Below are 23,360 nucleotides of genomic sequence, written 5' to 3'. Positions count from 1 at the left end.
AGCCCACAGTATTAATGCGGGAGTCCCTCAGAAGTCCATCGTGGGCCCAGCTCTTTTCCTGATCTACATTAATGATCTTCCAAATCACATCCTTACATAATTTGTAGACATTTATGCTGATGACACTACCACCTATGGTAGCACATCTCAAACAGTAAACTGATCTTGAGCACGTAGTACAATGGGGAAAGGAGTGACTGGTTACTTGTAATGCATCTAAAACCAATCTTCTCTCTTTACATCATCAACGTTTTGATCCCCATCTATGATTAGTTTAAATGAATGGCTCTCGTCTTGTGGAGTTTTGACAAGCTTCTGCGATTGACCTTTACCCCTGATCTTAAATAGAACAGTTACATCAAATCTGTTGCCAAGGCCGCTGGAAAAGGATGGGATCCTTCTATCGATCCAGTAGATATCTCACTGCTGATGCAATTCTCTATCTATATAAGAGCCAGGCACGTCCAAGGATGGAATACTGTCGCCACATCTGGGCAGGAGCTGCTAGAAAGGACTTTTTTCTGCCTTGATAGGGTTCAAAATAGATTTCGTTGTATCGTAGGAGATATCATTTTCTCTTTCCTGCAACCTCTATCTCACCGAACAGATGTTGCGAGTTTATCTCTGCTGTATCGTTATTTTCATGGAAAGTGTTCGACTGAGTCCCCCCTCGCCAAACTTTCATAAGAAACCCTTGTCTAGCTGAAAACAATATCAATAATTATCCCTCACTCTTTATCTGTGCCTAAACCTAAACATAGATTCCATGAACAAAGCTTCTTTCTTAGAACTGCACGCCTGTGGAATTGTCTTCCATTTTCCTGCGATGCAGCTGACTACAATATTGTTGTCTTCAAATCTAACGTAAACAAGTTCTTGATGAGCCGTCCGACTTGTTAACAAATTTATCGAATTTCCATTACTAACGATTACTATACTGTCCAATTTCTACTGTACACGCTTTAAGCCGTATCCTCGAGTGGTATATTGACCTTTATAAGTGTTGATGCCGATGTAAAAAAAAATGAACCCGAGGAAATAAATGAAAACAGTGACTGCAAGAAAGGAATTTGGCATATTTTTATAATTTTAAATGTTGAAAACAATCCAAGACTATCTCTCTCTTTATATATATATATATATATATATATATATATATATATATATATATATATATTACTGTGTGCGTATGTGTGTAGGGTTGTGTATTGTATGGAAGCACGGTTCTTCCTTATCTTATAAATCTTCTCTTTTCTTAAATTGTCATCGTTGGAGATATTTAGAAAAATAAATTGTTATCATGTGTCACATGCTCGCCTGTAATGGAACGCACAAACAATTAGATTAAATACGATTACGCACGTGTGAATTTGTTCTAACGCGCAACTTCCAAATACATCAATAGACACACACACACACATACACACAGATATATATATATATATATATATATATATATATATATATATATATATATGTATAGTTATGCACGTGTTTTCACATGTGTTAAAATATTTTTTAGTGAGGTTAACAAAAGATATATATATATATATATATATGCATACATATGTGCACATATATGTATATATATGCATATATAGTATATATATATATATATGTATATATATGCATAGATATGTATATATATATATATATAATTGAATAGCAAAAAATAGCAAAAATGTTAATTAGTAAAAAACTGAAAAGAGTGATCAATACTATTACAGAGCATATATATATATATATATATATATGTTATTACCATTTTATCTGTTTAGTCGCACATGTTTCGATTATCGAATAGTATCAGCGATCCGATAATTTCATCAGAATTTAGAGAAATAATTATTATGATTAGGAAAAAAAGACATTAGAAAAAGCACAATAAAATAGGAAAAAATATTCAGGCACACAACAGCAACAGTTTAGTTAAACAAAACAAAAATATTGGAAAATGAAGGGGCGAGAGGGAGTTCTAAATATAAAAACCGACACGGATAGGAGTTGAAGGAGAAGGCAGATATATATTTATACTTTCCAAGATCTTCAGTTAGTTTAGTTTTAACTTTCCAGCAGAGTGCTCAATTAAAACGAAAATCCGAAAATAAGAGTGTATTTGTTTTTTGTGTACAAAAAGTTTTTAGATGGTAGAAGTCATTGGTACCGTTATTTCAAGCACGGTAATTAGGAACGTTTAAGTTATCCCTATCAAGCTATCTTCATGAGTATTGGCTGAAGAGAGCTTCATAGGGATACCTTTAACGATCCTTATTAACGGGCTTGAAACCGACGGTACCAACGACTTGTCTCATCTAAGAACATTCTGTACACAATATATATATATATATATATGTATATATATATATGTATATCAATATATATACATATAGCTGTAATTTAAGGAAACATGTGGCATACGTATATATATATATATGTGTGTGTGTGTGTGTGTGTGTGTGCGTAAACATGTACATGTTTATACAGATTATAGATTCTTTATCTTTGAAGATATATTTATATCATTTGAACACAATTTTATTGCCCCCATGAGTAAAACCGTGGAATAAATCCAAATATAATCTACATACATGCAACATAGAACCTGGTTCGAAGTGAGAAAATATCCCGATACTAAAGCTAATCTTGATATTACTAAATTAAGCAGTCGGGGGTACCCGGCGTTGCCCGAGTGTTTGTTTCCGGGACGGGGGGGAGTTTTAAAAGATGTTATGGTAGGTAAGTAGGAAGGATCAAACCCGGAGTCATGAGTAAAAGTAGGAAAATAAAGTGTGAAAAAAAAAACATCTGCAACGTTAACAGTTCGGCCACCAAGAAAAGTCCATTCCAGTTGTTTAGGAAAAAAAAAAGAAAACGACTACGGTAGGTCGGCGCGAACGTGAAAATATAATGTGAATTGTCCAGCTCTCTAACCACTACGCCACAGAGCACTGCAGCTTAGTTTAGTGATTTTAAATAACTTCACATGAAAGAACTACGAATCCAAACCGGTGTTCTCTTCTCAACTGTTCCTTGTGAACGATCCCCAAACGGTGTTAAGTGGTGGCAGGGGGAGGAGGAATTTATTAGAGAAAAAATATTTTACCACTTCCATTGATCTTTACTGATTTTAGCCGTGATTTCTCAGCAGAAAAAAGTATAGAAATCTAAGATTATCGAGGAATTTGAGAAATAATAAGCCTATAACACACCTCAGATATTGTTCTGCCGTTTGTGCATATTATATCTGCATGAAATATCTTGATTTTTAATCCTATTAATGTCAAAATCAGACGGGAAAAATGAGTTCATTTTATTTATATATAGAAAAGAATAGAGAAGAGAAGATATATATAAATATATATATATATATATATATATTTATATTAAAAATCTGTACTCATGTACAGGTAACCTACATTAAATTTGCTAGTGTTTAGACCAAAAGTTGGCGGAGGAGTCTGGTATAGCTTTCAAAGCTCGAATCGTTGAACTTTGACCCCTTGACAGACAAATTTCTGACGAAAAAAAACAATTAAAAAGGTCTTCCCAAATCTCAATAACCCTTTTGTAAAATCTTGAGTCTGTAGACTAAAAATTGGCAGAGTAATTTGCTAGGAAAATGTACACATAGACAATATTATTTTAATAGATATAATATATAGATTAATTCACTATTAATATCAAACCCACAATTGCGTTCTATTAATTTACTATTGTTCTTAAATCCAAACTTATTTACCTCAAAATAATCTGCTCTGTTCTTAAATCCAAACTTATTTACTATTAATTCAACCCTAAATAATCTGTTATTAATTTACTATTGTCCTCAAGTCCATATTTATTTACTGATAATTTACTATTAATCTCAACCCCAAAATTGTTTGCTATTAATTTACTATTACTCTCAATTGAAAACCTATTTACTATTAATTCACTTTTAATCTTAAACCCAGAATTATTTGCAACTAATTTACTACTGTTCTCAACTACAAAACTTATTTACTACTTATTTACTATTAATTTCAAACTGAAAATTATTTGCAACTTATTTACTATTGTTTTTAAGTAAAAACTTATCTACAAATAAGTCACTATTAATCTAAAACCCAACATTAGTTCTATTAATTATCTATTAACTTAAACTCCAAGCTTATTTAATATTAATTCACTATTAATCTCAACCACAGAATTATTTCCTATTAATATACTATTACTCTCAATCTTTTTTACTACTTGCGTTTCTGTCCGGTTTTGCTCGGACCCTATGTACTATTCATAACTTGCCATTCGTGTGAATACATTTTATGTAAGATTTCAAATGTTTAGACCAAAACTCTATCTTTAAATATTACGTATGTAAAATTTCGAATGCTAAGATCAGAAAATTACTAAGTACTTTCGTAGAGACCGCAGAGGTCAAATTATAAAAAAAAAAAATGACCGCAATTATTACCCCTTAATAAATCTAATCAATAATTTTATCCATGTCAAAGTAACCTACATTGAAAATTTAAAGTGTTTCGACCAAAAATTGCCGAAGAATTTTGGTAGAGTTTTCAAAGGCCAACTCGTCTAATTTTGACTCCTTGACAGCCATATTTTTGGCCGTAAACCGATTAAAAAGATTTTCCCAAATGTTAATACCCCTTATGTCAAATCCTGAGTTTCTAGACTGAAAATTGACAGAGTTATTTGGTATGGAAATGCACACAGACACACACACATTTTAACTTTATATATATATAATAGATAGATAAATAGATAGATTTATATATAGATTCACTCTTAACTTCAAATCCCAAATCATTTTCTATTTTTCTCAACTTCAAACGTATTTACTATTAATTCACTTTTAATTTCAGCCCTCAAATTATTTGGTGTTATATTAATATTGTTCTTAGATCCAACCTCATTTACTAATCGTTCACTATTAATCTCACACCCAATATAAGTTGCTCTTTATCTACTATTTTCCCAACTTCAAATTTATTTACCATTAATTCACTATTAATCTTAAATGAAAAATTATTTGCTATTAATTTACTATTGGTCCCAACTCCAAACTTATTTACTTATAATTCACTATTAATCCTAAACCTAAAACTATTTGCTACTTATTTACTATTACTCAAAACTCTAACCTTAATTACTCTTAATTCACTATTAATCTCTAACATAAAATTATTTCCCCTTAACTTACCAACTTATCTACTAACGGCATTTCTGCCTGGCTCTGTGCGAGTCCTGTGTACTTTTTCCTATATTGTCCTATGTGTGAATATACTTTTATGTAAAATTTCAATTGTTTATTGTCTGAGTAATTTCGTAGAGACAGCCGGGGTAAAAAATTTAAAGTTTGACTCTAATTTTGACTCTTTAACATTTATTCTTTTTGGTTTCGAATCAAAATAAAATGTTTGACCCATGTCCAAGTTACCTACATTTAAAATTTCAAGTGTTTAGACCCAAAATTGGCGGAGGTGTTTGGTAGAATCCGCAAAGGTCCGCACTGTAAACTTTGGCCTTTTGACAGCCAAATCATTTCCCCAAACCTTGTTAAAATGCTTGCCAAATACCTCTTATACAAAATTTCAAGTATTATGACACAAAATTACCTGAGTAGTTTGCAAGACACAACAAAGGTCAACTCTTTTGTAATTTTAACATCCTGGCAGCTCAAATTTGGTAACTAAAAATTTTCGACGCTAACTGATGAAAAAGCTTGCCTTATATCTAAATACACTTTATGTAAAATTTCAAATGTTTAGACCAAAAATTGGCTGAATAATTTGATAGAGACCGCAGAGTTCAATTTTTTAAAAACTTTGACCGAATTTTGAGTACTTAACATTAATATTTTGGGGCTCAAATCCAATTATAAAGTTACATCCATGTAAAAGAAACCTACATTGAATATTTCAAATGTTTAGACCAAACATTCCCGGAGGAGTTCTCAGAGGTCAAATCGTTAGACTTTGCCCCATTGACAGCCAACTTTCTGGCTGAAAACTGATTGAAACGATTTTCCCAAATCTCAGTATCCGTTGTGTCAAGTCTCGAGTCTGTAGACTGAAGATTGGCATAGTTATTTGGTAGGGAAATGTACACAGACAGAAAGACAGACATGCAGACATTTTCACTTTTATAGATACATAGATAATCTATATGTTATGCTGTCCGACGTCTTGTTTTACAAAAAATCTACATCACAAACATTAATTAATGAGAAACGAATTACCCCCCTTTACTAGTCACTCTTTTGAAGTTAAAAAAACATTTAAACCATTTCATTTCAAAAAACTTCCTGACCCAGAAAAACCATGATCATCTGTTTATGATTAACGTAATTACTGTCTTAGTCTATGTCTTGTATGACAGAACTTTTATCCTATTTTATTCAGTTTAATAAATATTTTCCTACAATGACTCTTATGAGTGTTTTTCATGAATGGATTTTCGTTGGCTCTTTATTTTATGTGTATTTTTACTTATTTTTGAGACGTGGCTTTATTCAACAACAAAAAAAATATGTTTACAAATATTATTATTGCTTTTTAATGAAAACACAGAATATCAGTTTAAAAAAATATGTTGTCTTAACCTTCTTGTGTTCAGTTTTTTGTCTATTCCAGCAGTTACCTGCATACATGTCAACTTTCATTTTCTCATAAGCCGTTGTCCATCATTGAAAGGACGGAATCTCTCGCCATGTTCATCATTTATATCATTAGGATTCTTCTCCAAATTCTTTAAAGTAACAATTGCTTCCAAGACGCAGTACCTAGGTTTGCACACAAAATGTCAGAAATTGATTTTTCATACAATCATACATGTCAAGATGTTTACAGATGCCCTGCATATTTTCAAATTAAAAAAAAAATATATATTCATTATTCACGGATAGGGTAAGGTAATAGTAATCATGACTATCATAAATTCCTGCCTGCGAATTTTCTTCGAGTCTTTATGTTCTATGAATCGTAAATATTCGGAGATTCTATTACATCTCGACAAAGGATGGAAACAATAATTAATTTTATGTTCTGTGAGCTGCATATCATTTTTCATATTTTTTCGCATACTTTTTAAAAATATTTTCACAAGATGTATGCAGTATTTCTTTGGAATTGCTGTATAGAGGATCCGTAGATGTATTTTAATTACAATTTTGTCGAGAACTTTTCTCTGAATTCTCTGAGTTATCATCAAGGTTTTTAGGATTTTCTCTTTTTAAAACTCTATGACAATTTTTAGTATTTGTTTCACAAAAGAAATATATATATATATATATATATATATATATATATATATATATATATATATATTATATTGCATTTTATATAACATGCCTGCTGAAAAAAAAACGCTCGGCAAATTGAAAAGATATCCAGAAAGATCGGAAAAAGAATAACTCTGTTGTGGTCCATCAGTTTGAATAATAACTTACTGCCAATATATATATATATATATATATATATATATATATATATATATATATATATATATATATATATATATATATACGCTATTATATGAGCCGATATATTTTATCATTGTAAAAATGTTTAGAAAATGTCGACTAAATCGGCTCAGTAGTTTTTTTGAGAAACAGCCGGAACTGAAATGCAAATCGCTATAAATCGCTTACAGTGCATGTAAGTGAAGGCAAACCTTTTAATAGAAAGGCTTATGCAAAAGTACAGACAGATCGATTCACTACATTCAGACAGAGAAGTGGAAGAGATGATAGACAGACAGAAAAACAGACTATACATATATATATATATATATATATATATATATATATATATATATATATATATATATATATATATATACGCCTCAGTCAAATCTATAATTTATACTCTTTTGTGTGTATCAGATTACGCATAAAATGGGGTTATTGGGCCAACTCCCTTTTTCCTCGTGACGGGCTTGCAGAATAATAAATATAGGATTTCTTTTAGTTAGCCAAGCATTTCCTGAAATTAAGACTTTGGTGGAATTTAAATAAATATAACATAAGTAAAAATATACAAACTATTTAACCATTTTTTTTTACGCATCATCATCACCATCATCATCATCATCATCATCATTATCATCATCATCATCATCATCATCGCCATCGCCATCACCATCACCATCATCATCATCATCATCATCATCATCATCGCCATCGCCATCGTCGTCGTCGTCATCATCATCATCATCATCATCATCATCATCATCATCATCATCGTCGTCGTCATCATCATCATCATCATCATCACCGTCATCATCATCACCGTCGTCATCATCATCATCATCATGTTTATTTACTGGTTCTTCTTTTATTATGAGTTCCTCCTTTGTCATTATCTCCAGCTTCCTCTTTTTTCCTCTTGTTCTTTTCTGCTACTTTTCCTAACTCTTCTACTCTTTATTCTTTGTAACTTGTTATTACTTCGTCATTTTTTTTTTTTTTGTTTTAGCTTATTACGTTCCACATTCTTCTCCTGTTTCCCTGCCCTCTACTATTCCTTATTTGTTTCCTCGGTTTAACTTTTTTTCTTTTCTTGCTTTCTTCGTCATTCACCCTATTTTTTCAACATCTGTTTTCTTTCTTTTTTTCCTACTCTTTTTTCTCCATGTTTCTTCTTCTTCACTAATCGTTTCTCTTCTTTTTATTTTGTTTTGCACCTTCAATTCTTCTTCTATTTCTTTTCTATCTTTTTTCAATTTTTTTATATCGTTTTCTTATTTAATTCATTTATTCACGTAAATTATTTACCCTTTTTAACGCTTCGTTTTTATCTTCTCATCTTAAGTTCACACACACACACACACACATATATATATATATATATATACACCTTTTATATTTCTTCAATAACCCTCTCTCTTTACCTCCCCCCTCTCTCTCCTTTCTTCTTCTTCTTCTTCTTCTTCTTCTTCTTCTTCTTCTTCTTCTTCTTCTTCTCAATCTCTCTATCCCCTGTCTTTCTCGCTTTCTTTCTCATTAATACGGACTCACGCATAAACAAACTTAGATAGAAATAGAATTGATTCGCTCTCTGTCTCTCCTCAATATCCCCCCTCTCTTTCTTTCTCGACAAAATAGAGACTCGCTTAAATTTACTCTTAGAAAATAATAAAACTCTCTCTCTCTCTCTCTCTCTCTCTCTCTATATATATATATATATATATATATATATATATATATGTATGTATATATATATATATATACATATATATATATATATGTATGTATATATATATATATATATATATATATATATATATATATATATATATATACATATATATATATATAGCATAGATGTTATTTTGTTTTGGTTTTAGCGATATGTTTTGAATGAATTCAATTATTTACGAAAGTGCATTTTTACCCAAGTGCGAGTTAGGAATAATTTTCCCTTTTTAACCTATTTGGTACCCCCACATGGGGAACGGTATATATATTATTTTTAAAATGTAATTTGTAAAATGTAAGTGGATAATTACATTTTAAAAATAATATATATATTCATATATATAATATATATATATTAAAAGATATATATATATATATATATATATATATATATATATATATATATATATATATTATTTCTGTACATCTCTAAAAAGCGTGTTTCTTGTTTATATTTTTATTATGGTCTATGCTTTCTAATTTAAACATCTTAACACAATTCTTTTCTTTTATTTTTTTATCTATCGTTTGATTTTTATTTTACATTACTTTTTCATTTCGATTTTCTTTCCAGTTCATTATTCATCCATTCTTGTTTTGTGTTTTATTAAATTTGTCTATTGTTTCGCCATTCTATTTTCTTCTTTTTTTTCTTCTATCTTTCGTCTTTCATTTCTTTTTTGTCTTCATCAGTTCGAACACTATTTCGTTTCAGTGTCAGTTTTTTTTATTTCTTCATCATTTCCTCTTTTTTCATCATTCCGTAACTCTTTTGTCTTCTTTATTTTATTTCCATTCTATTCCTTTTTTATGTAACCTCTCTCTTTCTTTCTTTCTTTTTTTACCTGGAGGTCACCACTTATCAAGGCCCGTAGGCCATTAAGGGATAAGGGTTATTGCGTGTACAGTAATCAATGAGATGGTATTGTAGTAATCATTAGTGTTGGAGATTTGATAGATTGTCTTACTTAAGAGGGCGGTTTGTCAGGAATGTGTTTATGTTGGACTTGAAGGCATCCAAGTTGTAGTCAGGTGGGAAACAGGCAAACAGAAGAGAGTTCCACTGACGTGCACTTCTGAAAAATGAGCTGTGTTCATGGAATCTACGTTTCTGTATACCCATAAGGTATTGAAATTTAATGATTTCACTGTATCCCGGGCAATACCAAGTATAGTGATATATCCTGTGGTAGCAATAACATAGAGATAATGAAGAGAGTATTCCGTGAAGGAAATAAATGAATAAATATGTTCTTTAGGTTTAAATAAAAGGAATGTAAGTTTATTACCGTATTTACAGAGAGACAATGTGTAGTGTTTATCATTTTTTTTCCATTCTATTCCTTTTTTTATGTAACTTCTCTCTTTCTTTTTGTTCTTAAGTGGAGGTCACCACTTATCAAGGCCTGGAAGCCACTCAGGGATAAGGGCTATTGCGTGTACAGTAATCAATGGGATAGTATCGTAGGAATCGTTAGTATTGGAGATTTGATAGAGTGTCTTACTTAAGGGGGCGGTTTGTCAGGAATTTGTTTATGGTGGACTTGAAGACATCCAATTTGTAGTCAGGTGGGAAACAGGCAAACGGAAGATAGTTCCACAGTCGTGCACTTCTAAGAAAGAAGCTCTGTTCAGGGAATGCTTTTCTTCAGTTCAATTTCACTGACTTTATTTATTTTCATTAGGGTGTTCGTATTTTTCCTATCGATTTCATTCTTCGTCTTTTACTTTATTTTAATATTATTTCTAGTAGCAGTACCCGGCATTTCCTGGGTGTTTGTAGATGTGTATGTTGGAGGGAGGGTAGATAAAAGAAGACGGCTGGAACACAAATAATATATTATTATTATTATTATTATTATTATTATTATTATTATTATTATTGTTGTTATTATTATTATTATTGTTATTGTTGTTGTTGTTGTTGTTGTCGTCGTCGTCGTCGTCGTCGTCGTCGTCGTCGTCGTCGTCGTCTTTAGGATGTTCCACACAGTCAGCATCAAATCGTACTCTGTGTCAAGAACCTGTGACAATAAGTGGCAATAAGTCTCTGCAGATTTCCAGTGCTCTTCGCCTTTTCAGACAATCGTTGCCATTAATTTGAATGGCAATAAATCTACCAAAAATCTCAGTCATCTTCGCACACATCAAGTGATGGTTTGATGGGGGATTTCTTTCCTCCGTCTTTACATCTGCTTTGAGCTTTCATAACTATTGATAGCAGCACTATATGTCTGATTATGATAATATAATAATAATAATAATAATAATAATAATAATAATTATTATTATTAATATTATTATTATTATTAGTAGTAGTAGTAGTAGTAGTAGCAGTAGTAGTAGTAGTAGTAGTAGTAGTAGTAGTAGTAGTAAAGTATCACCCCGGCTATAAAATATTGGTTTTTGAGAACAACTTATAGTGTTACCTGGAATCTGAGTGACAGCCCCCCCCCGAACCCCAAATTTCTAGTATTCCGCAATTTGTTCAATAAATTTAGCTAATTACTTTTTGGAATCGTAGTAGCCGTTTTCCATAGATATTTCAATGGTAACGATTTTTGGTCTTCACTGAAAATATACGTAGTAATAAGCATCACAGAGGTCGTAATTTTCACCGGACTTATCAAGTGGAGGTCTGGTTAGTGATTTCAGTCCTCGGTCTTTCCAACCGATGTGACAATTGTGATATCGTTTGGTAGCAACACAATTTTGGCGATGAGGGGAAACTGTTTTCCACTTAGCTTTCTCTTTTTATTATATTTTTCGAAACGTCGCCTACTTTTAATTTGTCTACTGTTTTATTTTTATTTTTCTGTTTTATTATTTTATTCATTGTATGTTATTTGTTTTTCTATGTTTTTTTATGTGTTTATTTATTGTTCTCTGATCTTTTTTTTTCTTTGGGATTTCTTTGTCTATGTTTTTTTTTTATATATAAAAAAGAATGTTCTTTTTGCATTTCGTCTATTTGTTTGACTTGACTTGGAATTTTTTTTTTTTTTTTGCATTTCCGCCCCGAAAAAGATTACACCCCAACACAAAAAAAGAAAAAAAATATCCTCCGCACTATTAACTTGCCCTTTCGCTCTCGAGTCTTGCATAACTCTCGTTTATATGCACATTAGTCTTTGTCATAATTGGTGAGCAATTTGCTCGTCGCTAAAACACGAAAAGTGGAAATGGAAGACCATGACCAATAAAAGAATGTTGCATTTGTCTAGCTGTACTTTTTATGTAACACTACCACTAAGTTATGTTCAATTTCATAGAATGTAACTTTTTCGGAACTAGTCTTTTCGAAATGTATTTTTTCTAGTAGTTCAGTCCGGTTTCGCTCAGGCCCTATGTACTGTTGATTACTGTATTGCATACACACACACACACACACACACACACACACACACACATATATATATATATATATATATATATATATATATAATGCGAAGCTCGTTGTTTGTTTACGAACAGACGATTTGAGCACTATAAAGGTGGTCGCGGGTCTATTTAAATAGACATTCCGACGAGTTATTTACGGGCGTCAATTCCATAATCGAGTGGGAGATCTGCCGACTGTCAACACGACGGTTCTAGGTTTAATACTTGGCTTGCGAGAGATGCTAGTCTAGCGGCACTGATGAGTTGTGATACAACGAAACAGGACTGTATGTCGATGACTACAAATATATATATATACATATATATATATATATATATATATATATATATATATATATAGCTGAACGTGTGTGTGTGTGTGTGTGTGTGTGTGTATGCGTCTGGTCACGAATAGGCTCCTATATGCTTGACTATTTTTAAAAAATTGATTACATAATGATAGATGTATCGAGGGCCAGGAATGGGTACGTTTGATCTGGCAGAACGGTGGTTCATAAGAATTGCGGGGTATGCGTTCGCGCCTGGCTCCGAAGATATGGAAATGAAAAAAAAAACCTTCACAAGGGTTTTTGATATAGATGTACATAAGAATACTTTGATAAGTAGGTTTCAACTTAAATAGGGATGGTATAATAAAATTGTGGGGTCTGCGTTCGCGCCTGTACTCCATGGAAATATGGCACCGACTTTAACAAAGACTTATCGTATCTATTTGCGTAAGTATACTTTGATAATTATGTTTCAGTTTGAAGAAATATGATATAATAAAATTATTGGGTGTTCGTTCGCGCCTGACCTCCATAGAATGTAAATATGTCACAAAGTTTAATAAGGTTTTTTAAAAGGGACGAGGGTCCACAATAAATCTTAATTCACGTTAGCTTTTATTTATTATTCTGAGTTGAATCATATTGTGTCGAATAAATTCACCTCATAAATTCACGTTCTTATTAAAGTGAAATCTCCCCCAAAAGTTGGAACTTTAGACAATTCTCGACATTTTGCATAACTCTGTTTTTTTCTTTTCCACTTGCACGTGGCACTCTTTCGAAAATAGATAAATAATAAAAAAATAAGGACGTTACTTGTTATCGTGTCAAAAGAAGAATAAAATCCTGCTCACGTCTTTTTAAAAAATATTTACATAACCATTTTATTTTATGTATATATCTGTTTAAGCTTTTTTTGTCAGTGTACTAGAAGGAGTTCAGTTTCTGCAAGGTCTTTACATTACAATAGTACAACCCTGAATCAGACGGCGCAATACTACACCGTTCAATACTGTAAAGCTGAAACGAAGCTGTTCTGCTTGAAAAGGGCGCCATTTTCTTCTTATTCATATTTATATAGATTCTTTCCTTTAAAAAAGTAAAGTAATTACGAGTTTTCGTTTTTAATATCCTATTTTGCTGTTTCGGATTATGTTACTAAAGTAAGTAAAGCTTCATTATTTTTAAAAACTGTTTTTGTTTCCTAGTTTTTCGATATTTCGTCGATATTATTTAGTAAGAGTATTTAGCAGAAAAGCCAACAAACGACTACCCGAAGAAAAATATACACAAGAAATAAATGTTACCATAGTCAATAAACGTCCAGATTAGATTTAAGATCTATGTTACCTGGGCATACGCCACCCTTTTTAATATATATATATATATATATATATATATATATATATATATATATATATATATATATATATATATATAAAAATTTAATATATATATATACGTATATATATATATATATATACGTATATATATATATTATTTTTAAAATGTAATTATCCACTCACACGTGTTTCGTCGTCCACGACTCATCAGAGTTACTGAATCTAGCGAGATACGAAATCGGCACCTCGTGATTAGAAGCCTAAACCTCTACCACGCGGCTAACCTCGCCGGACTGCTAAATGTATCACTTTTACGTAGGTGTTTTTGTTTGTTTTTGTTAGCGATACTTTCTTGAATGAATTCAAGTATTTATACGAAAGTGCATTTTTACTTAAATGCTTGTAGGGAATAATTTTCCTATTTACCAATCTGGTACCCCCTTTAATGGGGAGCGGTATATATTAGTTTTAAAATATAATTATCCACTGACACGTGTTTATGCATATATATATATATATGTATATATATATATATATGTATATATAACTACTTCATTTATTCACATAAATTTAATATACGAAAGTATAGATTTATGCGTAAACTTTAAGTATTTACTTCAAAAGTGATCAATACGTAGGTAGAGCTAGTTAGTAATTTATAAAATATATATGGCGATTAAGCTACACTGAATATTCTGCGTTTCATCCAACTATAGGATTCGTCAGGCTTATGCGCATAAGCCTGACGAATCCTATAATTGGATGAAACGTAGAATATTCAGTGTAGCTTAATCGCCATATATATTTTATAAATTACTATATATATATATATATATATATATATATATATATATATATGTATATATATGTATATATGTGTATATATATGTATATATATATGTATATATATGTATATACATATATGTATATATATATGTATATATATATGTATATGTATATATATATATATATATATATATATATATATATATATATATAGGAACATAAAAATATGAACAGTACATAGGGCACGAGCTAAGCCGTGCGAAACTGCTAGTTATAATATAAATTTCTGAATAATAAATAAATGAAAAACTAGACTTATATTATGATACATTTAATGTTTTGATCGCTCCTTTCTCGAACTAATGCGTCCGTTACGCTTTCAAATCAGACAAATACAATTTTAAGGCCAATTTGTTTAAAAGAAGGCCGAATTTGCAAGGCTTCTCGGGATAATCGAGAATCTGGAAAGTATTAACAAAAATACAGGTGTGACCTTCCTTTGCTCTTGCCTCGTTTTCAAATATATATTTAATATACTACTTTTTTCCTTCCTTTATTTGTACGTTACGATTTGAAAAACATTTTATATATTTTTGACGGCCAAACTGTTAAAAAACCTTTAATATATACATATATATATATATATATATATATATATATATATATATATGATGAAAATAATGGAAATAGTATTCCGACAAAATAGAGAAAATAAAAGGAACACACCGTATTATGTGTTCATCAACGTTTCGTCTTTATTTCGATTCATCCACAGGAAGTCTCGAAATAAAGACGAAACGTTGATGAACACATAATACAGTTTGTTCCTTTTTATTTTCTCTCTCTCTCTCTCTCTCTCTCTCTCTCTATATATATATATATATATATATATATATATATATATATATATATATATAAAATAGTGAAATAAAATAAAGATCCCGTGTTTACCTGAAATTAGCAATGGAAAGATTTAATCTAATATAAATGTTAGTATTTATATGTAGATAATTTAATCCAAACCAAATAAAAAACTCAATGCACAATAGGGAGTGTAGCTTATTGTAAAAAAGAAAATTAAATCTGTAACTTGAAATTTACAATCAAAGTTATTGGTCGACTGAATACTCACAAAAAAAAACAACAAAGAAAAACTATTTACAAAGTCGTTATACTCGCTGAGATTCAAAAAATGCTATCCTTCTCCTGAGAAAGCAGAAAGAAATCAGCAATAATAAGAAATAATTTCGCAATAATTTGCTGATTTCTTTCTGTACATTAGAGTAATAAGTCGAGCAATAAATTTCATTGTACATTTCAAATTACGGTTTTATATATTAGTGTGTGGGTATATATATATATTTCTTATATATTAGTGTGTGGGTATATATATATTTTTTTTTCTTATATATTAGTGTGTGGGTATATATATATATATATATATATATATATATATATATATATATATATATATATATATATATATATACGGCATAATCACGTGGATACACCGTGAGATTACCGAAGTTAAACAACGGTCCCCCAGGGATTACCGAAGTTAAGCAACGTTGAACCTGATCAGTACTAAATGGGTGACAATTGAGGACTTCCAGGTGGGGTATGTGCTCTCCGCTTATCTCGGCCTTGTTTCTAGTCGCCCTCGCCTTCTCCTTGCCCCTGCACTCAAACAGTGTCGATTCAGGAGAGGTGTGGTTGAGAATTGCGCAACCTTGTCTCACAATTACACGCGCACCTGCCCCTACAGGCAGTATACTTTGTCTATCGAGCCTGAACGGAGGCATCATCTATCTATCTATCTATCTATCTGTCTACGTACATATATACATATATATATATGTATATACGCATATATATGTATATACGCATATATATGTATACACACACATACACAAACACCCACACACCCACACATATATATATAATATAATTATATATATATAAATATATATATACATATATATATATATATATACACATATCATACTTTATGTTGTTGATGATTACAAATGCTCTTTAAACGCAGTAATATTATATGAGACAGGTAAATTAACTTAAATAACTTTCGTACCAACTAGACCGGAATTTCTGCCCATTCATATTCGACGACATTTAGTTTTAGGTTTATTTTCTCAGTTTTTTTTCTAACAGTTAATTAAGTCTATAATTATAATATCACCCGGATAATCAATCAATTAATTAAAACTAGATTAAATCTACGAAATTGAAGATTGGTTTAATTAAATGTGAGATGCAGCTTATTTCGTTCTGCGCTGATGATTAGTTTTGCTTCCGTATTCATGATGAAAGTATACCCACATTTCATATGTTGTTGACGTTGATACCCGAGAAAAAACGTAATATAAAATACGAGAATTCATATAATTCAGATAATTCATATAATTCATGGAATTCATAGCATTCATATAAAATACGAGAATTCATATAATTCATAGAATTCATAGAATTCATATAATTCAAAGAATTCATAAAATTCATATAATTCACAAGATTCATAGAATTCATAGAATTCATATAATTAATATAATTCATATAATTATTATAATTAATATAATTCATAGAATTAATAGAATTCATATAATTCATAGAATTAATATAATTCATAGAATTCATAGAATTCATATAATTCACAAGATTCATAGAATTCATAGAATTCATATAATTAATATAATTCATATAATTAATATAATTAATATAATTCATAGAATTCATAGAATTCATAGAATTCATATAATTCATATAATTCATAGAATTCATAGAACTCATATAATTCACAAGATTCATAGAATTCATAGAATTCATATAATTAATATAATTCATATAATTAATATAATAAATATAATTCATAGAATTCATATAATTCATAGAATTCATATAATTCATAGAATTCATAGAATTCATAAAATTCATATAATTCACAAGATTCATAGAATTCATAGAATTCATATAATTAATATAATTCATATAATTAATATAATTAATATAATTCATAGAATTCATATAATTCATATAATTCATAGAATTCATATAATTAATATAATTCATAGAATTCATAGAATTCATATAATTCACAAGATTCATAGAATTCATAGAATTCATATAATTCATATAATTAATATAATTCATAGAATTCATAGAATTAATATAATTCATAGAATTCATATAATTAATATAATTCATAGAATTCATAGAATTCATATAATTCCCAAGATTCATAGAATTCATAGAATTCATATAATTCATAGAATTCATAGAATTCATATAATTCATAGAATTCATATAATTAATATAATTCATAGAATTCATAGAACTCATATAATTCACAAGATTCATAGAATTCATAGAATTCATATAAAATACGAGAATTCCTATAATTCATAGAATTCATCTAACTCATAGAATTCATATAATTCATAGAATTCATATGATTCATCTAATTCATATAAAATAGGAGAATTCATATAATTCATATAAAATACGAGAATTCATATAATTCATAGAATTCATATAATTCATAGAATTCATATAATTCATAGAATTCATATAATTCATATAATTCATATAATTCATAGACTTCATAGAATTCATATAAAATACGAGAATTCATATAATTCATAGAATTCATAGAATTCATAGAATTCATATAATTCATAGAATTCATATAATTCATATAATTCATATAATTCATAGACTTCATAGAATTCATATAAAATACGAGAATTCATATAATTCATAGAATTCATATAATTCATAGAATTCATATAATTCATATAATTCATATAATTCATAGAATTCATCTAATTCATATAAAATACGAGAATTCATATAATTCATAGAATTCATAGAATTCATATAAAATACGAGAATTCATATAATTCATAGAATTCATATAATTCATAGAATTCATATAATTCATAGAATTCATATAAAATACGAGAATTCATATAATTCATAGAATTCATATAATTCATAGAATTCATATAATTCATAGAATTCATATAAAATACGAGAATTCATATAATTCATAGAATTCATATAATTCATATAATTCATATAATTCATAGAATTCATAGAATTCATCTAATTCATATAAAATAGGAGAAGTCATATAATTCATAGAATTCATAGAATTCATATAAAATACGAGAATTCATATAATTCATAGAATTCATAGAATTCATATAAAATACGAGAATTCATATAATTCATATAATTCATAGAATTCATATAATTCATAGAATTCATATAATTCATATAATTCATAGAATTCATAGAATTCATATAAAATACGAGAATTCATATAATTAATCTGGCCTGAATTAATGACGAAATTATACCCACATTTCATATGTTGTTGATGATGATACCCGAGAGAAAATGTAATATAAAATACAAAAAAATAATATCAGTTAACAAGGGACAATTTACAGCAATATAATTTATCAAGCCGGAATTTAAACAAAAATCTAATGTATTATTTTAATCGGAATTCATTATTGAGATGAGTATTATTTATATTATTTTTTTATTTATTGCGGATTATTATTCCCATCTAACAACTCATCAACAACTAATAAAGATGAGAATAATAGTTCGCAATAAATAAAAATTAATAAGAATCTAATGAACAAGGCTTTTTATTTCTCTAGAACTGCACGCCTGTGGAACTCTGTTCCGTTGGTCTGCTTCACAGTGTACTACAATATGGTATCCTTCAAGTCGAATGTGAAAATGTTTTTTTTTCCGCTGTCACCTAAAATAATTAATTCTTTCTTAAACTTCCACAACTAAGGATCACTATGCTGCTCTCAATGACACCTGTTCTCTCGTTAACGCTTATTTTGAGTGACTTGTTGGGCATCGGTATGTTTTGGATCCTTTTAAATAACAGCAAAGAAAAACATAAGTCAGTCATTCAACTGCATACTAAGAACAGGAACGTAAATGTGTTTTATCAGAACTACTTCGGCATTTTTTTCCTTATCATACAAAGTATGTCCGTATTTATTTTTTCCAGATAAGAGTTTCATAGTTATATTGCTGTATACTCTGTATACGTCCGCAACAAGATATAATTACAACTTTGAAAATAGGAAGCGAAATTCCCGCCAAGATACACACACATTGTACAACTAAAGAACCTATAAGACGAGGGGTCTAATTGGCTAAAAGATCGACAAAGTAACGAGTCTGTCTTGCTATATCTCTCTTGTAGATATCCTCAAAATGAAATATATATTAATTAGCCGAGACTGGATATTATTATACTATTGGGGTAGAAAGAAATTAACGACTTTTGCGATACACGATATACATTAGCGTATTAAGAGGTGCTCTTTGTGCAAAAGAAATTGAGCTTAGGTATTCGAACGATGTCAAAACATCGTTAATTCACTACCTGGACAGCAGCTACTGATTAGCCTAATGGTTCCAAGCTTCGACTATCGTACAGGTGATTGAGTTTCTTGATGGGTTGTCTGTCTAGCCGCACTGATGAGCTGTGATACAGCGAAACACTACTGTATGTGGATGATTAATGGATTAGATCCTTGCTAATGATGCCAGGGATGGGTTCTGTTGCCGGGTTGCATTTCTAGTGTCTATAGGTATTTAATAATTATTCAAGTCAATAATTATATGTACCTATTTACTATGCCTCCCCACGGGACAGAGTTAGAGACCAGGGTCGTTTTTTAACGTGGAGAAAAGGTACAACAATAAAAATTGTCTCAGTCGTGAAGGATTTCTCCTCCACCGAAAGAGAACAAGAAATAGAAGTGCAGCATCTGAAGGACAGATACTACAATTTGATCTTGTCCCGAAGGCCAAGAGATGCATCTATATATCTATCTATATATATATATATATATATATATATATATATATATATATACATATATATGTATATATATATATAATTATTTGCTATAATGATTATTAATAATATATATATAATTATATATGAATATATAATTATTTACTTAAATAAGTAATAATATATATATATATATATATATATATATATATGACATAACACCAAAAGATGGAGGAAGTGAGGAAGCATGACTGCAGAAATCTTTTTACCCGAATACGATGTCCAGAATGTTAAAAATATACCATTTGTTGTAAAAATCTAATGGATAAACATCTGAAGAAGTTGGTGGGGACAGGATATTTTTACGAAAGAATAAATCGTAAAATTGCCACTCATTAATGAAACAGCTCTAATGGAAAAATCCAGGAAATAAACGAAGGTTATAAAAAAAACCGTGAGTCTTTGAATTTTCAACAAAACTTTGCACTATATATATATATATATATATATATATATATATATATATATATATATATATATATATAAAGAGAGAGTGAGTGAGAGCGATTTATTCATTTATTCAATAATGGTGGATATCAATATTAATAATATATATATATAATTATATATATATATAATTATTTACTATAATAATTATTAATAATATATATAATTATATATATATTTATATATATACATATATATATATATATATATACAGAGAGAGAGAGAGAGAGAGAGAGAGAGAGAGAGAGTGACTGAGAGAGATTTATTCATTTATTTTATAATGGTGGATATCAATATGGATGTAGGGTAAGTAGGAACTCTTTATACCATGGCATTTCGATCCTAATGCTTCTCATCTAAAGAAGAGAGGAGATCCTAGGTAAAATAATAGGGATGCAACGTTTAGCGGTAGTTACACTAAGAGGAAAATGAAAGATTGAGGCTGTTTGAGGGAACTAAATTGATCTCTGATATAGAATATAGTTTTTTATTATATAATTCAGGAAGGTATATGGCATATCTGTAATGGGTGATTAAATATATGTGGACAAAATGTGTGATTGGACTCTCGGGGAGAATACAGGACACGTTAATTGGAAGATTGTGCTTATTTAATCTTATCTGTTAAAAAGATAAATTAAGGAAAGGGTTAAAATGAAATAGGGGTTTATGCTAAATTCGGTATATTTTAGAGGTAGTATCTGAAATTATATCAGTGCTTAAAAGAATGCTATGTAATAGTGTGTGTGTTAATTTCGCTGTTACACTTTCTCGATAGTACATTAACATAATATACAGGAAATCTGCAAGAATTAAAATCTAATAGTTAAGCGTATTTTACGACCAAGGTTTGCTGGGCGTTTTTGCTAGCGTAGAAAAATATTCTTTTGCAGTTTTAACAAAAAAGCCACATTAATATAAGACCTCCTCCATTTACATTGAACATCTACAAAATGCAAAACCAGTATATTACATATGAATGAGTCCCCGTTGAATTCCCATGGTCCCACTAGTATAAAATATAAGGACTACGATAAATCGGGAGGAATAAATTATAAAAGATAAAATACAGAAAGATTTTAATTGGATTAGATTACCGTGTTTGTATCTGGTTAATCAATCTCGATCAGTTCTCACAGATAAGGTGTTTTCTCCATATACGGCACAAATATGCTAGCTCACTTCAATTGTGTTTTGTTTACCTTGATTAAAGGTGAAAATAAGATTTTTTATTTACTTGACAACCAATTTAACGGTTTAAAAACCAGAAAAAATTATATGAGCCAAAAACGATAACGATTTTCTGAACAGAATACGTGTTTCTAATTGCCTAAAGCACTTTGCCAATATCAAACATGTTTTAGAAGGATGCTTTATGAAACAACAGGAACTTATCCAACCACCGTATATTATATATTGTAAAGAAGTGAACCATAGCGGAAATTCAGTCGACTAAAATAAGAGAGAAAACGGGGTGAGGAAAAGGAAAAAAAATGGGGGAAGTTACATGTAACAAATGTACAATTCAGTAAAATAAATAAGTCAAGATCGTTAAAATACACCCGAAGCGCCTTTCGTTCAGACTAATTTTTCAAGGGTGTAAGTCTGAAAATTATTATTATTTATTTATTTTCTTTTTAGAATATTTGGTAGTGGAATGGAGTAAGAACGGAGAGGAGGTTACTAAAAAAAAGAAAAACTGTGACGACCCAAATAATTCTAATTTTTAATAGACTTATTTATTTTACTGAATCGTACATTTGTTACATGTAACTTCACCCATTTTATTTTTCTTTTCCTTTTCCTCACCCCGTTTTCCATCTTATTTTAGTCGACTAAATTTCCGCTATGGTTAACTTCTTTACAATTATTCTAAAATTTTGCCAATCAGATATATATATATATATATATATATATATATATATATATATATATATATATATATATATATACATTTATCTAGTGTTATCTAGTGTTTCCTTTTTAGATTAAATATGTGATTA

The 23,360-nt window shown here is 29.6% G+C and overlaps 1 protein-coding gene across 1 annotated transcript in view; it reads right to left on the bottom strand.

Moving 5' to 3' along the window:
* Positions 1-18,619: 18,619 nt before the first annotated feature.
* LOC145263914 (uncharacterized) overlaps positions 18,620-23,360 on the bottom strand; it is a 50,450-nt gene continuing 45,709 nt past the window's right edge. The window contains exon 2 of the mRNA XM_080120992.1: positions 18,620-18,832. Coding sequence (XP_079977118.1) covers positions 18,620-18,832 — 213 coding nt within the window. The remainder of the gene's footprint in view (positions 18,833-23,360) is intronic.

The sequence above is a fragment of the Euprymna scolopes genome, chromosome 39 (assembly GCF_053919585.1).
Source record: "Euprymna scolopes isolate OS-2025 chromosome 39, ASM5391958v1, whole genome shotgun sequence".
NCBI lineage: Eukaryota > Metazoa > Mollusca > Cephalopoda > Sepiida > Sepiolidae > Euprymna > Euprymna scolopes.
Note: the sequence above shows the minus strand (reverse complement) of the source record. Positions and strands in the feature narration are given on the sequence as shown.